A 25,176-nucleotide genomic window follows, 5' to 3' on the forward strand; every position below is an offset into this window, starting at 1 on the left:
TGATTTAAATTTTTTGTCTTTTTTTTTTTTTTTTTGTTCTTTAAATTCTGGAAATCCAATCACATTCCAGCCATATTTTCCTCTGATTGGCTGACATACTGCACTCCTATTTATCTTATCGTTCTGCGAGCAACAGCGTCGGCAAGTGACCACTGAATTGGAAAGAGGAGCGCAGGGAACTGGAGCGAGTTCCCTTAATGGTGATCACATGGCTGAAACCGAGAGTAGACAGTTTACAAGATGTTGGAGCATGGAGTAGTGGTGCTTTAGGTTTAAAAAGGGAAATGGTTTTGTTTAAAATGTGCGTACTTGCGTCTCAGTTATGTGTAGGAACTTTTGGCCTGTCTGAGGAGATATTTGAGTATTAATCTCTGGAATATTGGGAACTAAACAGGAATAAAATGGAAATATTGAGGCTGGATTCACCATGTCATATGCAGATAGAAACTAAATATAAATGAATGAAATGAAATAAATGAATGAAATAAATTCAAGTCTTTGGGAATGGTACTTTATAAAGAACATTTTCTGACCCGTGGGGACCCAAAGGAGCCTTAAAACTGGACTCAACCCACTCTTAAACTCCTGTCCATTCTTTCAAAATCTAACCCAGTTCCACCCCTCCCTACTATATGTGTCTTCCAGGTCTGCGGGTGTCCCTCCTGCTCTCCGCCTTCTTCATGCTGCTGGGAGCTGCTCTAAGAAGCGTTCCACTGGGAAAAGAGCCGCTAAAAAGATGGTAAGACTCCACGGTGGATCTCTATTGTGCAGTTGTGTCTTCGGTCAAATTGGAGCCTGTGGTTTTTTGGCTGGCGGTATATCAGGATCCTCCTCCTCCTCGTGGTATTGGAAAGAAGGCAAAACAAGGCAAAGGACGCATCCTAATTGAAGCTTTTGTTTTCAATTAAGGCTCAGTTTCCTCGTTTGCTTCTTTAAACGGGCATTGCCATATCAGCCAGAGCAGATTTGAATTCAATTTAATTTCATCAATAAAAAGGCGACATTATCAGGTGCTAAACGGAAACTGGACTCGTACCAACATCAATACGGCCAAATTCACCATTAAACTATTGGGCGATGACAAATGTTTATGCCTCAAAAGTTGTTTTGCTATTTTCAGCTGTATTGATTTGGGCCAAAGTCCTTTTTCTTTTTACCTTTCTTCAAAGCCGAGCCCCCCATAAAAGGCTGGAGGGCAGCTGGCCAGACTGCCTTCTGGACATTCAAAGAGAGGGAAGAATTCTGTGGATTATTTTATTTTGTCTCTCTGTCCTTTTTGCCAGACTTTGTCCTTATCGGCCAAACCTTTGACAAAACACCCAGCATAATAGAGCCGCAAAATCTATAAAACACGACAAAAAGGGAACTTGTCATTCTTGGAATTTCAATTTTCAGTGTTTCTGTTTAGCGCAGTCTCACCCTTTTATTAAATGCAAGGTGTCGGGAGAAGGTCATTTTAATTATGATGAATTATGGAAAAAAAAAAAAATGCAATTTCATTTCCTATTGCTAATCTCTCTCATACTTCATAGCCCCCCAAAAACGCTCAGGTAATTTATCATATAAATTTAATGGAGGAGGGAAAACTTATTTTGTCGAAATGAACGACAGTGCTTTCAAACCATGGATTTATGGAAGTTGCAAGTATTATAAAAAAAATAATAATAATTTGGCTTTCAAAGATTGTGTGAAATCCATTAGTTTTTCTGAGTTAGTCTGACCTTTTTCTCCTACCATGTCAGGACGCGCTTTTATAGTGCGATGAAAACCGGCGAACATGGGGGGAAAAAAAAAAAGCCCATTTTAAAAGACACTTCCTGTTAACACAAGCAAGAAACACAAAATACAAGACTCCCAACTACCCCCCCCCCCCCCGGTGATTTGAAGCCGTGTAATTCCATAATTGAATGTGAGAATATTCTTCACAGCATTGCAATATTCTCTTTTTCTGAAATGTCACTTTCTCGCATGGCGGTTTGGATGACTCGAGTCGCTGTATTATCACATCTCGCACACCAACATGAGACGCAACCTTTTCATACTTTACTTATTACCTCAGATCGTTGACCATGTACAGTCCAGGTGACTGTGATGATTTATGCACAAGGTCAGCATTCCTATCAGTTGTGTCATACAGCTCTTACTCTCACATTTTTAAAAACTGTTTATTGTAAGTCGGGGGGCATTTTTGATGGTTGTAATGTGGATTTGTTCCAAGAGGGAATGGGGGGTGGCAGGAGATCCTCAGAGATGTTTCCGAAATCCCTGTCATGTCTTTATCCAGCGCCGCCTCAATGATTTCGTATGGGCCCCAGTCAGAATCGGAATGAGTATATTCACATACACAGGAAATTACCATTAATAAAAGGCTTAACAGTCTGAAAAAAAATAAAAAATTATGATGATAATAAAAATAAAATTGAATATACCTGCAGATAGCAATGCACGGGGTCCTGGTTAGTCGCAGCAAGTTCACCAATGTGGAAACATACCAAAAAACGAAAATAAACTACAACTAACGTACAGTACTACTACACAACGTAAACTGGAAGCCACCCCTCCCCCCCATCAAAGCAACACTATGTAACTCTTCCATCTTAAAATAACAGCTTCGAAGAGCATAACAGCATTTTGATGGTACACTGACTCGTAATATGGAGAATGGCACCTCTTTCATTCCCACCCACCCCTTTGAACGCCTGTTCTTGCACTATGTAACTTCTGTGTTCCAGTTCAAAACTGCCGGAAAAGTGCGTTACACTTTACGGCATCGCATCACTTGCTTGTTGTTTGGCTCTGGGTTTCCGTTAGATGGGGATTCTGGGTTTTTTTGCGTGGTAAAGTTGATAAAAAAAAAGCGATAAATTTTAAATAGATGCCGGTCAAAATGTCCAGTAATAATGCTCATACAAAACATAGCTGCTCAACCTCCGTGATGGCGCGGGCGAGACGGGCCAGTCATGCGCCCGCAGGGCTGGGATCCTACCTCACCTCAGTTGAGGCTCGATGGCCCTCACTTTCATTGTGCTACGGGTTTGTTACTCACGTGTGCTGGCAGACAGCCGTGCTGGTAGCAGGGGGCCCTGTCCCTCCCCATGGGGTGAGAGGGCACAGCAAGCACTCAGTCAACGGCTCCAGGAAGTCACATGGTCTGAGCAACTGTAACCTCATATTTGCCTTTGTAATATAGACTGTTATCAAAACGTGACCGATAAGATTCAAATTTGTCCGGTAAAATAAATTCTTGACCGTGAAATGTTGTGTGGGGCTCGCTCTGTGGGGAGCACAGCCGAGAACCCCCACGCTGGACTCAGTCACTCCAACACTGCCCCAAGCCGGTCCCTGCTCCTTGTAGCCAAAGGACGGATGCGCACACCGGCCTCGCGCACTGGCAGCATGTGCGCGAGTGCGCAACGGCAGCATGGATACTCCATGCTGCTTCTACTGTAGTGTTGGGGCGTTTATGAACGATACGATTTTTTTGAACAGCTCAAAATAGTTTTTTGCAACTTGTACAGTTTTATGTCGTTGTTTGTATAAGTTCCTATCTCCTCTACGGTTTTGTTCTCAATCACACTGGAACCATGACATACCCATTTTCCAAAGTGTTTGTGACGTGACACACCAGAAAAAACTGCATTTCTCCTGGCAATGGGAAAGGTATCAATCACCTATTTTAAGTGGGTTGACCCGGGTTTAAAAAAAAAAAAGACCTGGGGACTACCGACACGAATAACAGTTTTCCGAGTTCCCATGCACACAGCATCAATTCCTGCTGTCTCTCGTCTCGATCCTGCGAAAATCCTACCCCAAGAACGATAACTAAGGAGTCTGGGTGCTTTCTCTCCGCATCCAGCATCTGATCGGCGAGCAGCCGCTGCACGTGCTGCGGGTTGGCTTGCGGCCCCTTCAGAGTCATACCCTGCACATACACCATATTGGATGATGATGTGACCAAGCGCTGTTCTCCACTACTTCCAGTCCCTTCGCTCGGTTACCTCCGATACGTCGGCTGCGGAAAAACGTTTTTTTATGTACTCCTCCTACAGATATAGTCACAGATGTGTATCAAAGTTGGACCACAGCATGTGTGGACTCCCCCGAAAACAAATCTCATTCATTCGTGTCAGTGGGTTCGATGGTTTCTGAGTGCCACGCACTTTGACCGGTGATAATGGCTAGGAGAATAAGAATCCGAACAAAAACAATAGGGTTTCCGCCCTTCGGGCTGGACCCCTAATTGTTTGTTAAACATACACAAATAGCCGGCAAGGTGTGATTCTATGCACAGGATAAATTATTTGTATGCGTATAATTTATAATTATATATTATTAGATATTGCATGTAAATTATACCACTATAGTCAATATTCAGGAAGCTGCGCTGACTTCCGGTTGACTATACTACAGTATACCCTGCATTGTCACTTTGTTACATACAGTATTCAGAGAATCATTGCACTGATCGGTCTCCACGAGAGCTTGAGGAAGGGTGGAGTTGAAGTTTTATTTATATAAGTATGGGTGCTATGGTATGGCCACCATAGGCTAGGTAGTACAATCGGAGGGTATACTCGATACACAAATGGAAGAAAAGGGTAATGATGACGATTTATTAAAAAAAAAAAAAAAAATAATAATAATAATCATCATATTGATCCCAAACTAATGCTGCATTCACATGGAATTTGGTATATAGGAGACAGCAAACCGGAAGTCATGTTAGTGGACGAGAGCATGACGGCAGACTGACAGAGAAGACTGGCAACGGTACACCACATTTGCTGTGCAAAGTTAAAATATTTTGACTTTTTGCTGTCCTCCGTGAAGGAATTACAGCCAGATGTTATGTAGGAGAAGAGCCGACACCGCTGCGCATGTCTGCTGTGACCACCGGAGACTTGGAATTTTGAAGTTGGCCTGGTAGATGCAGTTTTCTCTGGAATATCACACTTAAATGGCTTAACTAAAGCCCATGGATTGATATAAAAGCTTTTTTTTCTATTTTTTTAATTGCATGCTGTTTGGTGCTTGTAGTGAGGAAGTAGATGGAGTATGTGGTGGTGGCACGGTTGGCCTGGAGATAAAGTTGCAGCTCTATGTTATTACTTGTATAATAATATAATAAAATATCAATAATTTATAATAAAAGAAGGGCTTCTATTGCCAGTGGAATCCAGGTGATCAGCCATTGATTACTCAGTTTACATTACAATGATCACTTCCTGGAAATATCTCGATAGATGCACTCTCTCTCAAAGCTGTATATCAATATCCATAAATATATCCATAATGCAAAATAATCCATTGTCAAACCTGCTTGGAGAGGAATATGATGCTTTATAGCTGCTTGTGTAAAGTTAAACAACTATGAATAACAATACGTTCTGGAGGGAATTTAACATTTAAGCTTGCAATAAAATATTAATGGTAAGCTGCATTTTATAGCTACATGCATTACTAAAATTCTTATATATAATAACAGACACCCAATCATTTAATTAAATCTATTTTATTGGTGTGTTGTTACATCACCATAGAAACATATCGCCACGTTTTTCTGTGGTACCTCCCCCAAGCCATTCACAAAGTGCCATTTGCCGTCTACCGTGTTCCATGTGAATGCAGCATAACGGTCCAGTACCGGAAGTCCATACAGTCCGGTTACAGTAATGGATGGTATTCGGCCAAAATTTTAAAGTTAAGCACTCTGAATCGCTATTGATGCTAAGTAAGAAGGAAAGAAGTGCTACCAGTCTTTCGGCATTACTTAACCACGTTCAGCGAGGCCTGTTGCAAAACGTCTCAATTAGCATCACACGCAGCAGACAATATGCAGCAGGTTGAACCGGGCCTCCACTAATTGGCTCTCGTAGGCACGGGCAACCCGCCTCAGGTCAGCCCCATCTGCGGTTCTCTGGTTAAGCGGCGTTGGAAGGCAAACCGCGGGGAGTAAAGCAGGCCCTCTGCCGCCTCGCCCTTCGGCTCGTTTGCATTTATCAAAAACAACATAAGAGAACGGCAGGCCCGCTCATTTTAAAGCAATTCAAATTCAAGCGCACACACACACTGTGCTTTGTGTTTGCAAAGCTGCCAGTTCCCCTTTACTCAGGTCTTGTTTGCAGTGGTGGTTTGGCGTGTGCTCACCCTCGAATTTAGTTTGTGGCTCCAAAGACAAATTGAATTACTCTTGCACAGCTGCACAGCTAATAAGAATGTCGTGTAGGGGACTCTGTTTCATCATGGGGAATTTGATGACGGCGTTATCACCAATCAAGTGCCTCCTAACAGCACCAGTAGGTGTCAGTCTCTGCATTGTCTTGGCAAGGGAAACAAATCCACCCTGTAGCCACAGCCTAAGAACTTCTGGTGTATGTGTGTTTGTGTGTTTGCTTGGCCTATAAATATCCTCCCATTTTTTCAGAGTGGGAATGCCGTCTCAAAGTAGATTTCGATTTGCTTATTGGGTGAACGGGTGAGTCGAGGATCCAACCTTTTAGAGGAGTGGATTTGGTGCCAAGTTCAAGGTTATCGCTGGAGCGATCGAGTGCAGCCTTTGATTTTTCCTCCCTCGCTCCCCTGCACGGGTGCACGGCGGCTGCAGTCAGACAGCTCTAAGACTCCCAGGGAAGCTCACCAGACGGCCACCCCCTGCTGATCTGTTAAGTTTTCTTCTGGCTTTCTTTTTTGTGTGGGCAGAGGTGTTGCTGCGGCTGTTTCATGTACGACGGGCGGTTCCCCACCAGGAACCTCACCCCCCGTCCCCCGTCCTGTCCCCTTCTTCTTCTTCTGATTTCCTCTCCGGGGGGGGAGTAAAGCCCCTCTTTTGTTTTTACTTGTTGAATCAAAGAGAGTGGTGGACTTGAAAGGTGGTAGCAGCTGCTGTGAACAAGGCCGGGCTCGGCCGGAGGCGCGGCGTGACACGTATCGCTGCAAGAAAGGACTTTGCCGCTTCAACTGCCGCCGATTAGCCTCAGCTGTGAAATTAAAGCCGACTATCTATCGCCACCCTCCTGGTTCTCTAATCCATAACAGCCACCTCCCTCGTCCCGCTGTCAAACTCCCTGCCCCTCCATCACGTATTCCATACAAAGCGGTTGTGTAGTGATTAGTCATATCAGAAGACTGTGAACGCTATGTTTCCGTGGAAGACATTGGAGTGGCCTTGACTCGACGACGGTGGGGGCATTGCGGCTGACGGAAGGAGAAGGGTGGAGGATGATCTCATTGCACCGCTGGCGTCCCATTTTCCTTCAGATTCCCTCTGATGGCGCTCATCAATACTGATTAGGTTAAATCATCCCTCACTGAAGGTAGCCCCGCCCCTCTCTCGCTTCCTTTCCCGTCGTCCTGTTTCCTAATGGCCCTCGATGAGTCGGGTGTCCTAACTTTTCTTTTAAAGACTCTTTGTCTAGAAGCTGCACTTTTTTGATGGTTGTCATGTGGATTTGTTCCAAGAGCACTCTTCCTGAGGCTTCTCTAGAAGCCGAAAACCCCTTTATAGGACTTACTAACCGCACTGACTCTGAATCCCAATTCATTTCCTGACTGACCCTGTTTGAGCGAGGAAGGGTCTTTTGCATCCAACGAGAGGAAGAGCCGCTGTGGGTCGTCTAACCCCAACCCCTACGGCGTGAAGGCCGTCTAGATCATTATCAGCTCCCCGATCCCCACGGCTTCAGCAGATTGAGATTGGTGTGTGTGCAAATGAGCCCACAGGGGTCCTTTAGTAGGAGCAAAGCCAGGCTATTCACACAATGTGAAACATTTCAATCTTTCTGTTTTGGGGAGCAAAACTAACTCATTAGTTTTCCCTAACGCATGGAATAATCAACCCAATATTTGCTTATTACTTGTTTCAGTAAGGTTTGCAACCAAACAGGTTGCATTTTCTTGTACTTGTACTTCTACTTAACTTAATTGCCACACTTCTATTGTTCGTTGTTTATCTTTAGGCTTATTTTTCCGGTTTATTGTTAGGTTTATATTTATTGTTTATCAATAGGTTTATTGCATACAGTCAATTGTATTTGTTGTTTATTTTTCTGGTTAATTGTTTGGTTTATTTTTTATTGTTAATTGCTAATTTCTGAGGTTTATTGTATTTTTTTGTCAATTGTATATGGCCAATTTCTCAACTAATTCTTAGGTTTATTGCGTCTGTCTGTCTGTCTGTCTGTCTGTCTGTCTATATCGTATATCTATATGTCAAGTTAGACATGACTTAAATATATTTTTTATTAATATGTCATGGAATGTTAACAGAAAACCCAATTTCATGCTAAAGAATTGGAAAACGTCTAAGCAGGATGAGGATGGAGGGCAGTAGTGGAACAGTATGAATGACTTTGGATATGAGAGCGCTCAGTGCGATGAAGCAGGTTGGAGGTGTTCAACGAGGGAGAGATAAAGGGCCAGAGGGGAATTGTTCTTCTGTCGATCAGTCACCTGTCACTTGCTAGGGCTCTTTGTCTGCTGTCAGGAGACGTTTATCGTTAGATCCACCGATGCAGCAGACAGCAAAAATGTAGATGGGCGGAGACGGAGTAGCGTAGGAACACCGAAGAGACTGCTGGACGGTACTTTTTTCTCTTAGGTGTCTGTCAGCAGTATTTTTGTTGTTTCATTGTCACTGTCATTTAGCGTTATATGTACATAGACCGATCAGCCACAACATTAAAACCACCACTAATAACCACTTATATTGTGTTGGTTCCCCTCATGCGTCTCTGACCGGTTGAAGCATGGACTGCACAAGACCTCTGAAGGTGTCCTGTGGTATCTGGCACCAAGACGTTAGCAGCAGATCCTTCAAGTCCTGTACGTTGTGAGGTGGGGCCCCCATGTATCAGGCTTGTTGTTCCAGCACATCCCACAGATGCTCGATCGGATCTGACCCTAACCCCAACCATCCACATGATGTAGAAGAAAATGTGATTCATTGACCAGGCCACCTTCTTCCATTGCTCCATAGTCCAGTTCTGATGCTCACATGCCCATTGTAGCCCCTTTTGGTGGTGGACAGGGGTCAGCATGGACACCCTGACCGGTCTGCAGCTACGCATCCCCATACGTCGCAAGTTGCGATGCACTATGTGTTCTGACACCTTTCTACCATAGCCAGAATTGACTTTTTCAGTGTTTGTGCTACAGTAGCTCTTCTGGAGGATCGGGGTAGACAGGCTAGACTTCCCTCCCCACGTACATCAATGAGCCTGTGGGCACCCATGACCCTGTCGCCGGTTCACCGGTTGTCCTTCCTTGGACCACTTTTGGTAGATACTAACCACTGCATTCTGTAAACACCTGAGCTTTTTCCTTCTTCCAACACATCTACTTCAAGAACTGTTAAATTGCTGCCTAATATATCCCACCCCTTGACAGGTGCCATTGGAACGAGATGAGCAATGTTATTCACTTCACCTGTCAGTGGTTTTAATGTTGTGGCTGATCGGTGTATATTCAGATGGCTACCAGGGTTAGATTTAATTCGGACCTTGACCTCTTCTACTCTTTGACCTTGTCCACTGAACCAAATAGAATGTTAGATTCTGTCAGGACAAAACTTGAAGGACCTTTTTAAAGGTCTAAAGGCTTAGTGTATACCACAGCACTATACACCAAGCCTTTATTACAAAATGAAATTCATTCACAGGAGTCTTGATTGCCATTCTGAAACCTTCCTACAGCTGTTCCAATCTAATGCCGCTTCCCCTTTCTCTCTTCTGTGCAAGTTAATTCAAGTGGCCCCTGGCCGGAAGGCAATCCTTATCGTTGAGTCCTGCTTAATATTCCGTCTTTGGGCAAATTAACAATATTAAGAATCACAGAACCAAGCCCGGCACTTAAAATCAGCAGCCTTGCCCCCCAATCCTCCTCAGTCACTTGTCTAATTTTGTCTTTCCCTCTCCCTGACACCCCGCCGCGCCCATCTCAGACAGCTCTGAATGGACAGTGTCTTCGCTGAGCTTGTGGACAATCAATCAATCCGTGTGCCGTCTCTGGCGGCCGACTGGCTTGGGGGGGGGGTGCCAACAGCATCCTGCAGTTCATCAGCATCTGTCAGGCACAACTCAGCCCCTACTAGTGCTCGAGGGGACTGCAGGGACGGTTTAAAGAGAGGCCCGGTTTGTTTACATACCCGATATGCCCGGTTACACCCGGTGCTTCATTGGCACCCGCCGAGGCCGGCTTTACCGACTTATCACTAAACGTTCATTCATTTCAGGGTTAAAGTGTTTGAACTACTCCTTCTGGCTATATTTTTCTGGATGCACTAGACCACATCTTTCAAGGCAATTCCTAATTTTTTTGGTACTATTACAGTCAAAAGTAAAAGGAATGAGTTAAAGCTCAACTAAGTACTGTCACAGACTTTGGGCAACGACTCATAACAACTGACTCTTATTTGGCTATTTTCTTCATATGTTTGGCTATTTTATTTTTGTACATTTTGCTATTTTTGTTTATATTTCTTCAGACTGGTAATTTTTTTATGCCAATTGTCTGTACAGCAATGTACCAATCTTAACCACATCAAATAATTTCTTGGTGTGTTGCTGCCCGAAAAAAGTGTCATTTAAAACCGCAACAATGGTCTCTGTCCTGTCCACCCGGCGCAGGTTGATCCATGGTGGGCAGCTCCTGAACGGTCTGGCCGGCCCCACCATCATGAGCGCCGGGCCCCTGCTCTCTACAACCTGGTTTGCCCCGGACCAGAGGGCCACCGCCACCGCTGTGGCCTCGCTCGTCAGCTACCTGGGGGCCGCCGCCTCCTTCGTGGTGGGACCCCTGTTGGTCCCCGCCCCCAATCAAACGCTGGTGGTGAAATCCGCCCCGGCGTCGGGCGACAAATACATCCGGGACCGGATCCAGCTGGTGATGTACGCAGGTGGGTAGCGACCATGAGAGGACGAGGGAAGGAGGGAGGGAGGTGAATATGGGAGATTATGGAGGGTTACATAAATTCCCGGCTCAATAAATACCTTAATGAAGGAAACCCATGCTGCGGAACAAGTTCCGCCATGTCGTTAATATTCTGTCCCATAATGATACTGGGAAAATAATTATATTTGATACCAATTTTGAAAATGACGCTAGTGGAAGACATTTATTTATTCATTTAGTCACCCTTCATGTCTTATAATGAAAATATGCAAGACTGTATGCCTCATTGTCTGCTCCAATCACAAACGAATAAAAAATAAATAAAAAATACTTGTAGGATTCCTGTCACGTGTGGCAATGTTGTCATTTTTAAACTCATGGAACTTGTCTACTGTGAGCTGTAGTCTCAATTTAGCTTTGTATTCACCTTGCAGCGGTAAGTTGAAAACTGTTTAGAGTTGCAATAGTCGCAAGTGTGGATCATGTAGGATTTTTAATTACAGAGAGAAAGAAGCTTAAGCTTAAAAAATATTATGGGGTCATTGTGGAGATGGCTGCTTCTAAAAACTGTGGTAGTGTCTTTGCAGACGGATAATGCTGGGAGGTGTACAACACGGTGAGAAGTAGGAAAAAAGGGTACAATTTAGATTGATAAAGATGTTTAGCAAACTCAGCATTTGCTCAGCACTCCTTCTTATTACATTTGCACGTGGGATGTGGGTGGAACCCTCCATGATTTGCTTCCAAAGGATGGCAGATGGCACCTATTTGGCACTAATACAGCAATTGCGACATGTACGACTTAATGAAAAAACACTGTAAAAGCGAACACAGTGCGTGAAAATGAGCGCTGGCATGAATCAGTTTTCCACTTGCTGCAGGATTGTCGGCATCACTGTTTTTGAGCAATCCTCAGGCTGGAAACTCACAGATGACCTGGCAACCCTGCACATCTCTTTGCGGAAGGTGACCGACGTTTGCAAAAGAAAAAAAAAACAGTCCAAGATGTACTACGGTTGTTTTGAATAGCATTCCAAACTTATTTATAACTTGAATTAGATTAAATTGTTTATTAATTAATAAGTCTTAAGTAGCCTTATTAGAGTAGGAACAAAAACAAAATTCTGTGGCCTGTCATCACCGTCACCCTGACATGATGTAAAAACTATTGCAGTCAGGCCTCAAAAGACACAAACAACCCACCCCCCCCCAACCACCACCACCACCACCACCCCCACCCCCCAAATAAAAGAACAAAAATAAAACAGCTATAATCTTCATAATCAACTGTTCTGCTTAACTGATTCAGAAAATTAAATGCACACACAAAACAAAGAAAAAAACAAGCAAACAGAATCCTCGATATGGTATCGCTTTGCGGCTTTAGCTTTTGTCGAACCATTTGTGTTAATCTTTTATTTTTTTATTCAATTTTTTCTTATTTTTGGGAGAACAGACAGACATCTTTTTGAGGTCAGCAAGGAGATTACGCGGGTATTTGACGACATTTGGGGGAATTAAGATTCCCGGGCGCTCTCTCTTGCAGACTTCGAAAACAATTCCTCGACTTTGGCAGCCATCAACAACCTCTCCAAATTCAAAATGAAAAGAGAAAAGATTGATATTGGGAGAAGGGGGCGAGAGGAGGTGAGAAATCAGTGGCTGGTGCCACATAACCCCCGGCAGGGTAATGTGCAACTCCAGTTCAATCATTCAGCGTATTATAACAGGGACACTTGGACAGCGGTACCTTGGGGCTTCTTTTCAAAGAAATTAGACGCCGGTGGAGAAACCCGACCAGACGCCCAGAATGTCCGTGTCTGAGATTTTGACGGTGCAGTTATAGTCTGGGGAAATGTCACCGTCTTTATGATCATTATTGGGTCATTTATTATGCACACGACACCCAGTTCTGGTATAAAAAAATACACATACGATTCTTTACAATGAAACGTTTTATGTTGAAATGGGGCAAAAGAAGATGCGTTTTTGAATCCTCTGTAGCAGCCTTTGCGATGCAAAACAATAATCGCCTGAGGCGAAAGTGTTAGATTCATCGCTTGTGGATTTAAAATGGATCGGATTGGATTTGGAGTGGATTTAATTGACTTACAGTGGATGTTACAGGAAAAAAAGTTTATCTCTATAAGCAGTACAATATCCCATATCTCCTTTGAACGTGGGTGTGCAGCCACAGCCACTTGGCACTCACACGTGCTTACTCACCAAGACTATCCAGTCACAAGAGAAGTTTTCGCAGGGCGGTGTTGAATGCAAAGCTGAATACCATAGCTTCCACCATTCCTACAGTTATGAAACTGTGACGCGTTTAAAGTGGTAATCAATACGATTATTTTTGTTTTTGGGGCGGGTGGGCGGCCCGCAACATAAAACGATTCACCATACTTGGCTCGTAATGTTATTACCAAAGTGAGATGATTCTGGATCATATTTAACAAATACGTTATAGGATCATCCTACTATTCTGTCTTGTATTATTTTATCTATTAATGGCTCCCATTCCAGGCTGGCAGAGTGCTGACTCGTGTCCGAGTTCCCGTTTCTCCATACAAAACAAATAGAAATAGTGTGTTCTATTTTAGATTAAAAATCTTTTATTTACGTTTACTAATTCAGCGTAACAAAAGAAGACCCGTGTACCCCCCGCCCCCGTTGTGTGCTCCATGCATACGTTCCATGTCTTTTTTTTTTCTGCCACCGAAACGGCAGCATTCCGACCCCTTCTGGTTAACAAATCACGGACCAGCAAATAGTGTGATTTTAAGAGTTGGCGAAGAAAACAACTTTGGATGATGCCAAAGCGTGTAGAGCCATAGAACTGTATCTGATAGAATGTGCAACGTCGCGTGATACTAACGATCTCTCTGTAAAGGCAGATCGTGGAGACCTTTTAATTGCTTTAATCTAATATGGTCATATCGCACACCCCTATGTCATACTCTATTTAGTTGGCACTTACAAGAAAAAGCCATTCAATGTATGTGCGACATGATGTGCGGGGAACTTGACGAATCCACATAGACCACAAAAACTTGGTAGCTTCCAATGGGATTCTCTACACCCAACACCGACGATGTTAAGGATTACCACTTTAAGCGCTGGCAATAGTGAAACCGGTTAATCGCAACATCCCAAACACTCAAGCCCTCTCAAGCTTCTTTGCCAGCTACCGGCTCGCTTTCATTTTTTTGATTGTCCGTGTTGCTGTTCGCTGCTCTGTTCGCTCCGGGATGACAGCATGTCGGGAGAATTTCCAATTGTGGTTCCGCTGACCTTTTAGCAAAATGTCAGGTGCACCTGGATCTGCTGCTTATGTTAATGACTCTTTTATCTGGGGAAAAATAACCTGCACACCTTTTGGTTTTTGTTGTCTTTTCATCCGTCGCCTGTCCATCAGAGTTGGGTGCCATCGTCGTGCTTTTTTGCGTGGTCCTGCTCTACTTCCCGTCGCGCCCCCCGATGCCCCCCAGCGTGGCCGCCGCCAGCCAGAGACTCAGCTACAGGAGCAGCATCTGCAGACTGCTGAGGTAGACACACACCTGAAAGACCGACCGGTTTCACACCATGTATGGGAGAACGGGACATTTTATTGGTGGTTAACCATTACTGACACACTGACGGTATCTGGTATCTGAAACCATATGAAAACAATATTTGTATTGGTGGTCACTTCAATACAAAATCCCATGCCGGAGCCACATGCAATGGCTCTACTTGGGTATGCTCGGAAAGTGAGGAGAAACCTTTGCACCCCTTTTGACATTCACTCCAGCTTCTTTTCCTCCTCTAGCATATCAGACTCTACTCTGGGTAGGGGTTTCACCAACTAGTCGACTACTATAACCACTAGTCGGTGCTGTTGGTAGCCTACTGTGTCCACTAGTCGTGGACAACATATTTTTTGTCAGTCACCAAATAATAATTATTGTAGCAGAAAAATTATTTATGAAAATATTTAATCACATTTACGTATATCTCCAAGCGAGTTGGAGTGGAGAGACGACTTCTATGACCGGAGGAGGTTATTTTTCCACTCCACCTTTGGAGCGCACGCAAAACTAGCAGGTCGACGAGTCATCAACTGCCGCCTTGCTTTATGTTTGCCGATGCTCCACACACTTGTCTCATAAAGTCAGCGAAAGTGACAGAATCTCACTTTGGGTGCAAGACTCAAACGAGATAAGGAATGCTAACGAGCGTGACACCGGCCATGCCTGCCTCCGACCATCTGCTCGGGCTGTTCGTTATTGGGGCATCAAAGAAATCCCACCCTTCCCTCCAGATTAATTACCAAGCCGTGGCACGACATAGACTATACCCTTGTTTTAGTAATGGACCATCGTCTGGGGTTGTCTGTGTTTACTGTTCTCTTCTGAAAGGGACACATTGAGGCGGAAGTAGTCCTACAGCGAGTGTGTGTGTGTGTGTGTGTGTGTGTGTGTGTGTGTGTGTGTGTGTGTGTGTGTGTGTGTGTGTGTGTGTGTGTGTGTGTGTGTGTGTGTGTGTGTGTGTGTGTGTGTGTGTGTGTGTGTGTGTGTGTGTGTGTGTGTGTCTCTGCAATCTGTCATCTGCCAGCAAATATGTTTGGCGCCAAGAAAGTTCTGTGTACTCGCCCCTAAGTTGAAAATAGGCTGGAAGGTGAGGGTCCTGTGAAGTGCGTGCTCATGCAGGGTCCCTAGGAGTCAGTGCTGTCTAAGGACTGACAGTGCAGACCGGAGGCGGTGGCCGGGGATTAAAGGGTTGGAGAACAGGGGAGGGTGAGAGCGGGTTGGTAGATGCCAGAGAGCCACCCCAGGCTTGCAAATTTGGCCAGCGCGTACTACGTTGCTCCTCGGCGAGAAATAACTTCACTACACTGGCTTGGCCTTCCTTCTCTCTCCATGCCTCATAGTAACACATGGGGGTTTCAGATCCCTCTCAGAGCCATCTGAAGCCGATGGTAGCAACGGGCAGATATCAATTAATCCTTAACGTTGGAAACCTCTGACGCATGTCCTGAGTTGACCGCGCCGTCCCGCGGAGAGCGTAGCACTATCTGCTCCTCTTGTGATAGGCAGCTTTCCAGTTCTTCTGTTCCGGGGGCCTCCTATATCTCAGTTCCGCAGCCGTGAGGCCTCGGGATTCTGACACAGGGACTGGAGACGAAACACAGGAGTTGTGTCTCTGCGTATCTGAGCCAGTGTGGTTTGCAACCGACTGAATTCCAGATGGACTGGGGGAAGTTCGAGTCAGAATCCATGACAGTTCAAATGACAGTCAAGGTCACTGGTCAATTATCCATCCATCCATCCTCTCCCAACTTGCCAGCATTTGAACAGTAGGTAACAATTCCATGCCTGTTGACCCCCCCTCCCCACCCCTACCGAGTAGGCTGGGGTGGGGAGGGGCTTATCATTATAGCTGATCACGGTGGGTGAGTGGAAAGGCAGTCTAAAAACTTAGAATTGATGATCCGCTACACCAATCATGCTCACTTTGGCGCGGAGAGTCCTCGTTCTGATGCATCGATCGCCGACCTGCCAAGGACAAATGGCACTTAGCTGATGATGCCGCCAGCTTCGAGGCTCTCTGAAATATTTCAACGCCAACCCCCCAACCCCCACCCCCACCCCCCCATCCCAGATGAGAGCCCTGCTCTCAGAGTTCCGCATCTGAGTTTGCTTACATTGGACGATCCAAATAAGTTCTCAGCTGGGGGAAAAGCAGAGCCGTGCATGGATATTGATTTCCTGCTGTTGGTGACGGGAGGACGGCAGAGAGGGTCTTCCATCACTGGGGCCTCCCAAGGCCAAGTAGCCTCACGGTACAAGCTTGGCTCCTGAGGGAGAAACTAGTCATGTTTTTGTCTTTTTCTTCTTTACGGAGTCGAGAGACTTACTGTATGTAGCTAAACATAATACATTGTCTGAAGTGCTGCAAGGTGTGTGTGTGTGTGTGTGTGTGTGTGTGTGTGTGTGTGTGTGTGTGTGTGTGTGTGTGTGTGTGTGTGTGTGTGTGTGTGTGTGTGTGTGTGTGTGTGTGTGTGTGTGTGTGTGTGTGTGTTGTATAGATTGCACATTCCAGACCTTCCAGACCAGACCTTTTATAGCGGGTTTGAAACTCAAAAGAGATAACTTTCATAGTGTGTGTGTCTGAAAACTTTATCAGCCCAGGTATTTAATGTTAGAAGCCCCGGCGGGGGGGTGGGGGGGGGGTGAGGAAAGCCAAGAGTCCTTGCCAGATGTCCAGGCGAGATAACACTCAGGAGGCCGCTTGCATCGAGCACAACCCTATCATTAAACAAAAGTAAAAATAAAAAGCCCAAACAGTCTTCGGAAGTCGGCGCCTCACTCTGCCGGCCCTGCGACAACAATATTCATTCAGACGCTAGTTTTAATCAGGGGATGATGGCCATTTAAATCACCATCCCACAAAACTGGGCGGAGGTGATTAGCGCAAGTGTCACGAGTGATTGTAATTGGGTTGTGGGTGATTGGAGGAGTGCCATAAGTGTGTGTGTGTGTGTGTGTGTGTGTGTGTGTGTGTGTGTGCGTGTGTCTGTGCTGCTTGCGTTAGGGCAGGCGTGTAAATGTCAAATCTATGCACACATTCTGCTTCATTATGTGTTATGCACTGCCCCTGTGACTGGAGAAACTCATATAAATGTTAATAAAGTGTAAAGTGGTGACTTCTCAGTCAACTCAACTGATGTGCTGTTAACAGACTGCTCAGTCCTACGCAGTAAAAAAAACTAAAAAAACGATCCTGTTACGGATTCCGATATCAGGCATGAGAGACTGTGCTCGTGTGCCAGAAGTGCTTTGATACCCGAGCCCCGATACCAATCTTGCATGTTTGCCTTCTGTTTCTCTTTTCATGCTTTAATTTTGGAACTCAGTGACGCTCTAATCTTCTTTGTCTATCTGGCTTTGCTTTAAACAAAGAGCAATGAATAAATCAATGACTGTCTTCTCACTGTTATTATCTGTAGATGTCAGTTTTGTATATAGATGTTTACATAGAGGGAGATGCAGTTATTTTCTCCTTCTAATCCCAATGGGTAGCCAAAAAGGTGCAAAGGGTGGGACTGGTTCTTCAAGACTCATTGTTATCCTTGTTACCACCTTCTTATGGATATTCTGTTATGTCATGCTCTACCTATTGCTCTGCACGGGGGAACTGAACCCCCTGACCCTGGAAGTGTGGGTGTGTGGCTCCACCGATTCAGCCAGCCAGAGTTAATGGAGCCCCCTCATCCTGGCAGCGACTTTTTCCGATTGAGCCACTTTTGGACGGTGGCACCGCCTTAGTGGGCTAAATCGGCCACATCCGTAGTCTGTCCCCAGATCGTCCTGGAACCGTAGAGATCCGCGGGATAGAATTGTCTAGACGGTTTTTCCTTTTAGCGCTGCTCGGCCGCGGCGCTGGCCTCTCCGGCGTCCTGACAGCTCAGCTCCCTCTGTGCCCGGCGGCCGCTTATCTCTCTGTCCGCACGCTCTGCACGGCCATGGATCTTCTGCTTCGGTGGCATGGAGAGCGGCCAGGTTGCTGTGCCAGACAGAAAAGATAATGTAAAGGAGGTGGATGCCGGGCCTCCAAAAGGTGGCGCGGGGCAGAAGGGAAACGGACTTGTGGCTCTTCTGCTCTTAGCGTTTCATCTCCGAAGCTGCACAGAGACGTTCTTTATGCAGAGACGCAGTTGAAACCAAACAGGATCATTTGGAAGATCAGCTCTGCCTCCCTGGTTGCCAGAGAGCGGATTATCGCAAACCGCTCTTTGTTCAATCAAAATTCCCATACAAAAAGTCTACAGGATGTCGATGTGGGGGTCCGGTGTTTGTAACAATCCTTCAGCTCTTTTCATTGCTCAAATACCTACTGTTTATTGGATATTAGGAACCCTGTTTGTTGTTACCTCGGCACCGACTACTCTTCCTGGTGTCCACAACTATCTGTTTTTGGAAATCTGTTTCCGTACTAATACTGTATGTGCCTTTGCCTTCAGCTGTTCAACAGACGTTTCAACCTTTCATGATATTTGCGATGTCGTCGGTCAATTCCAATTCATACCAGTTTAAAAGATTTCTATTTAACCGTGAAGATGCCGATGTACTGTAGCCTGAATGAGTGCAGTCTTTCAGGATCTTTTCTTTCTCCGTGGATTTCTTTCTTGTGTTTGACTTTCTTGTGTCCCTTTGCCCCCTCTCAGTAACCTGCGGTTCCTGATGATTGTGCTGGCCTATGCCGTCCCCACGGGAGTGGTCGCTGGCTGGTCTGGAGTGCTAGACATGATTCTCACACCAGCCAATGTCAGTCAGGTAGGCCACTAATGCCTTTTATATAGGACAACCCCCCCCCCCCCCCCACACACACACACACACACACACACAGGCATATACATACATACACACTTCACCCACACATGGACATACAGTGCAACATATGTTCCCTGAATATTTCTGTGACTTATGATGACAAGTAATAACTTACTGGTCATTACTAAGCTGTTGAAATCATTGTATGTAACTGTTTGGAGGAAACAGCTGTTATTATTAAACATGAATGTAGAATGAATGGCGAGATGCACCAACCATTTATTTTACAAAGTGGTGGACATGGTGGGAAATTCCAAAGCCAAAAGGGTGATTTGAAGACTAAGGATCCAACAATTTATCTATCTATCTATCTATCTATCTATCTATCTATCTATCTATCTATCTATCTATCTATCTATCTATCTATCTATCTATCTATCTATCTATCTATCTCTCTATCTCTCTATAGGCAGGCTTTTACCATTTGGAAAATTGATTTAATTGTTGTTTTTTTTTGTTGTTTTTTTTGTTGTTAACTTTGTTACCTTGTTAATTCTGGACCCAGCCTGCACTTATTGCTAGACGAAAAGGTCAGCTTTCTGGCTGTTTATTTCCACATGAAAGTGAAGCAGCATGAACTAACCACCACCACCACCGCATTTTAGGTGTATTTTGCCACTACTGGATGGCCCAAGACCATTTTAAATGCAAAGTGCAATATATTCCCAACCCCCCCCCGCCACACACACACACACACACACACACACACACACACACACACACACACACATACACACCCACACACACACACACACGCCCCAAGTGAAGGGCAGAATCGATATCTGGCAATGCGCTCTCTGTCTCTTTTATCAGCCTGCCCCATCTTTAAAAAAAAAAAAAACACCTGGTGGGGTCCTGCTCTGCCTCTAGTAACTAGTATTGACCCGCCCGTGTTATTTCTGTAGGGGCCACGGCTACGTATATGTTTTCAACCGATGCCGCCGATGCTGAGGAGAAGTAATTAGTCCCGAGGTTTCTTCTCCGTTCGCAACCGATTCATCAAAGGAGGCGTCTTCACTTCACTCCTTTTCTGTTTCCCCGGGGATCTCGCATGTTCACTTTGAACTTCAAAAGCCCCCCTCTCTTATCGTACTAATATCGTCAAATTAATGTTTTGGATTTCCAATTCCGTTACGTGAGCGGGGGGAATCTATTTGTTTTGCTTGTGTTGGACAAATTATTATTTCTTTCTCCACCTCGCTCACTGAAATTCGTTTTGAACACACGGATACATTGTTTTAGGTGATGTGCCAACATCCATATTGAGTTTGTTTAACCTCAATCCATGGCGGTGTGTGATGTCCAGAGGACTCTGCGCTCCTCCAGAGAAAAGGAGCGATGACACCGGGTGCTTAGCTGCCGGTGACGCCTTCGGCTCTAATGAGAATCTATTTCGCTCGCGAGTTGTGACTCTTCACTCTTCCCCCGCTCCCTGCTTGCATCTATTACTCGGATGAAAGCCGAGACAGACGAGCGCAAGGGGAAGAGGAGGCGGCGGCGGGTGTTGTCTCGACGAAGCTTGAGATTGAGTTAGCGTGTCCCGAGATCCAACTCGCTCGGGGGAGGGGTTCTTCAAGAGACCAAAGAAGGGCGGGCGTGATGCCGCAGTTTCAAGGTTGGCATCAATGCAGGTGCTTGCTCGAGAGGAGATCACACGAGAACAAGACGCCTTCCGTCATGCCGCTCTCATCTCTTCACCTCTGTTGTCAGGGCCGTGCAATCGAAAATGATACTGTCAAAAAGTTTGTTAGTCTTTTTTTTTTTTTTTTTTTTTCTTTCTTTCCCCCGCTCTCCTTTATCTGAGCTATTTAAGATGTTTGAATGAAAGTCGATTGTGATGAAGTGAGCGCCGTCACTGGGGTCTCCTCAAGGACCCGCAACCGAAGAGAAGAGGAGGGGGAGGCGGGTTTGAAATAAAGGAACGACAATGAAAGAGAATAGCAGCTCGGTCCAAATGGAATGAGAAGGGAGTGTATTGATGCAATGTGCCACGCCGCGACTTTGGAAATGTCAGAGATGTTTGTTCTTAAAGTCAAGTCTGGCGGAGAAAAGGCAAACAGCTGCGTCTTCTCATCGCTGTGCCTGCGAATCCAAGCGCCACCGGTGTCTTGACCCCTTTCCAATAAGGAGCCCTGTCGCACGCTTCCATGGATGGCACGATAGGTCACGGGATGATGATGTGTGATGGCCGAGGTATTAAACTGAGGAGTCCCCCTTTTTGGATCCTGATTTCAGAGCGTTTAATCTCTCCTTTTCCCTGGCTTCTTTTCCATCCCATTCACCTCCCTGTGAGAGATTATCAGCTTTGAGTGTGTCTAGTACTTGTAAATATGCACTGATTGCCACGGGGAACGGAACAATGCAGTGATATGAACAGAGCAGCTTCTATTAATCTTCTTAGCCTCTCCATTAATTTCTTCATCATCAGGCAGTTCTGTGTGCACCTTCACGTGCACGCACACCGCCACATCCAAACTCTCGCTTGACTCTTTGCGTTACTTTGTAGACCGTCTCTTGCCAGATGCTGTGCGTAGAACTCTGTCTGTCTGCGTAGATCTTTCTGTCTTAGTCTTTATTTCTCTTTCACTCCTTGTGTTTCACTTCCTCCTTGTTTGTTGCCAGATACATAAAGCGACAGCGTTCAGGCTTCATCCACCTTGACTGCCTTCTAATCACCACTTCAGCCTCTCCTCCTATTGTCTCTTCATCTATTCTATTTTTCCCCCATGTCACGGTCCTCTCCAGCTTTGCCACCTCATCTCGTCTGTCTTTTAACTCTTAAGCAGCTTCTACTGCATATTACTCAAGTCAAGTGCTGTAGCACACGAAGGCGAGGTGCTCATGGTGAGGTGGTCTAGGTCTTGGCCGAGCAACGGGGAATGCATCAAACAGCCAGATCATTCACTTCTCGTTCTTCCTTCTTTTACTATGACGCCCTCATTTCCTCACTCTATTCTCCTGACTATTGAGACATTTGTGCTTCCTTGATTGAGGATGCAATACGTTGAGTCCTAATCTATGGTGCCGCATAGTGACGTAAGTAAGCAACCACAATGCCTTAAGCAAGTGGCCAGCGGATTTGTTGTGACCGTATTGAGTCTGGTCCAGTCTAGTCTGATCCAATGAACAGCGGGACTTTTTTTTTTTCCCCAGAAATAATCACTGTATGCTCAGGGCATGCCTGAAGCATAGAAGCATAGACATAGACTGAACCACTGGCTTTTAAAGATTTTATTACAAAAAAGCCAAGGTTGATTTACAATACCATGGAAGGTTCTCGTAATCATGGCAAAATTGGCAAATGTGTGTGAGCTCCACCACAGCATGAAGATGCGCAGCATCGCAATGAGTTGGGCTGCAGAGCTGGTCCCGTGCTGTGCTCATCATTCATTTGTAATCATTCCCTTAATGGAGAGTAGCCATTAAGAATTCAGAGTTGGAAGGCTCTGTGAATCCATTAAGCGTGTCCTCCTTCTCTTAGTATGATTACATAGATTTCTCGTTTTTTATTCCCTTTGAATTTGCCACACTGTTTGGAAGTTTATCAGCCTGCTTCTGGAGAGAGTACTTGCTGTTGTTTGAAAGACTTCTTTTAAATGGCTATTCTGGGTTTGCACCGAGCACCGCCATGTTGAATGAAAGCACGATAATGTGTTTGAAAGTAGCACCTATTTCTTCTCTGGTAAGAGCTTTTCCAGCCGATTTACACAATTGCGAAACAGCAGACAGACAGGCACAATTAAGCTTCAAAAATTAACCAATTTACTGGCACTAAGAATATCACAGTTAATTAATTTTCACTCTTGTACGTCATGAAACATTGGTATTTGCGCCCTGGGAATTGAAATAGCTTAACTAGTGATTTATGTCGAAGCTTTCTAAATCTGTGCAAAACGGTGAAATGGTATCAACTGAAACGTCTTTTTATAAACCGTTGCGTTTTGTACTGTGACCTACATACTGTAGGTTGCAGTGGGTGGTAGTTGTTTTTGAAATATTTTATTTATTTTCAAGCGCTCTCTGTGACAACACTGGATCAGATCGGCTTCCTTCGCAGTGGCCGCAATTCAGACTTTCCCAAAACAGCAGACGGCAACCTGGTATAGACATCCAGTGAGCTTTGATCTTCTAGTGTAAGACACACACACTCCTATCAACTCCTATCAAACACTAAGACATTTTGACAGAAGCCATCACTCAATCACAATTTTCCATTTAATAAACTTTGATAGTCCACTTTTCTTCATTACAGGCCTTTCTGACAGAGTGGCGCGGTGCGTGATTGAGCAAAACACATTAGATCCTGTTTCAGATGCTGTAGTCTTTCTTTTTTCTCTGCTCTCACCTTAATCTACCCTCTCTCTTTCTCTCTCTCTCACACATAGGTGGACGCAGGCTGGATTGGGTTTTGGTCCGTTGTGGGTGGCTGCCTGTTCGGAGTGGCCATGGCAAGGTAAGCAATGCTCTGTTATCCAGTTCCTTATTGGAAAGGTCCCGACCCGCGGACGTTCAGAACATTCAGTGACAACCTCCCCTGTAACTCACCAAATCTTTGGGGTTTAAAGGAGGGTGTTCCCCATTCGAGGCATTTCATCATCTGCTTTCTTTCTCTTAAATCTACAATCTGATCGAAGCCACCATGTGATGAGTGGAGAGGCTAAGCGGGTTCTTCAACCTACATTGATTGATTGAGAGTCACGGTGCAGAGACAAAGTGTGAAGTCTGCAAAAAAAGAGAGGGAATCCTTCCTTTGGTAATGGCTTTGGCCCCTCCAAGCCCGGGAGGGGGCAATTAGCCTTTCCATGCAGTGTCAATAATTTTCCTGCTGCTGTAATCAGGGAAATAAGATCATACATTTTTCTGTTGATCAATAGAGATGTTCGAGGTACACGTTGAAAGTTTTCTTTCAAACTGCATTCTTAAATTATGGGCTTTGCGTCAGCGCAGCAATTGATGCGTCCGTCTTCCCCCCGCGACAGTAAACAAGGGTGTATTCACACCTAGCTCGTTTGGAGCATTTGAAGCGTCCGTCCGTCCGTCCCGTCCCCCCCCCCCCCAGATCGGTTCGTTTGGGAATATGTGAACACAGCAATCGCACTCGGTTCCAGACAAAATCAACCAGACCAAGACAATCAACCGGACCAAGAACCATGGAGCGGTTCGCTTGCAATGAGAATGCCACCGACCCAACCAACTGATACAACTCACTTGCTGTGCCGTATACGCTATGCACCATGGGATATCGGAAGACGTTGGTCATGAGTCATGAATTAACAAATAACAACAGTAACCATGGAGAGAGAGAGACTTCGTCATCGTCTGTAATTAAAAGGGACATGACCATCCCAGCTTGTTATTTTCCGTCTGGACACCTCAACCTCGGGGTAGATGTAAGGCAATAAAAGCAGCTTCGGCCTTCCAGGGAGGTTTCATCTCAGTCTCCTTCATTCTGTCAGTCTGGTCGACCCTGCCACTCGTCACAGTATTATCTAAGTTTGTCGACACACGTGTGGGACGCTTCACCACCGGTGGAGCTGTGGGTAACCCTCGCTGCGCGCCACGCCCGTATGCTGCGCCAAGTTCACGCGTCCGGTGGACTTCTACCGTTAGTTGGAATTGTCTGATCACTTATGAAAAAGAGTTTATGTTGACAAACATGCCTAGGCTTATAAATATATAACCAAGCTTACCTGATGCGTCTTGTTGGGTGAGTATGTTGTATGTGTCTTGAGGCTTCTTCTGTTATTTTCGAGACGTAGCCTTGATGCTCGCTCAAATTGAATATGTTGTTCGTACACCACGCACTGTATATCAACCAGAGAATTTCAAGAAAATCAATTGTACACACACGCTGCTAATGCTCCATTTTCGATTAACCCACTGGGGGGAGGGGTGCTGGAGGAGTGAGCGGTTT

At 45.2% G+C, this 25,176-nt stretch overlaps 1 protein-coding gene across 2 annotated transcripts in view; it reads left to right on the plus strand.

The window, feature by feature from the left end:
- Nucleotides 1–25,176, plus strand: part of slc49a4 (solute carrier family 49 member 4) — a gene marked incomplete at its 5' end in the record, with an annotated part of 42,378 nt that overhangs the window by 2,696 nt on the left and 14,506 nt on the right. The window contains 5 exons of one of the 2 annotated variants that reach the window (XM_080018636.1): nucleotides 646–739; nucleotides 10,623–10,891; nucleotides 14,306–14,435; nucleotides 19,097–19,205; nucleotides 23,648–23,715. In XM_080018636.1, the coding sequence (XP_079874762.1) occupies nucleotides 646–739; nucleotides 10,623–10,891; nucleotides 14,306–14,435; nucleotides 19,097–19,205; nucleotides 23,648–23,715 (670 nt within the window). The remainder of the gene's footprint in view (nucleotides 1–645; nucleotides 740–10,622; nucleotides 10,892–14,305; nucleotides 14,436–19,096; nucleotides 19,206–23,647; nucleotides 23,716–25,176) is intronic. The other variant, XM_080018637.1, reaches the window with a different exon arrangement.

The sequence above is a fragment of the Zeus faber genome (genome assembly GCF_960531495.2).
Source record: "Zeus faber genome assembly, chromosome: 18".
Lineage (NCBI taxonomy): Eukaryota > Metazoa > Chordata > Actinopteri > Zeiformes > Zeidae > Zeus > Zeus faber.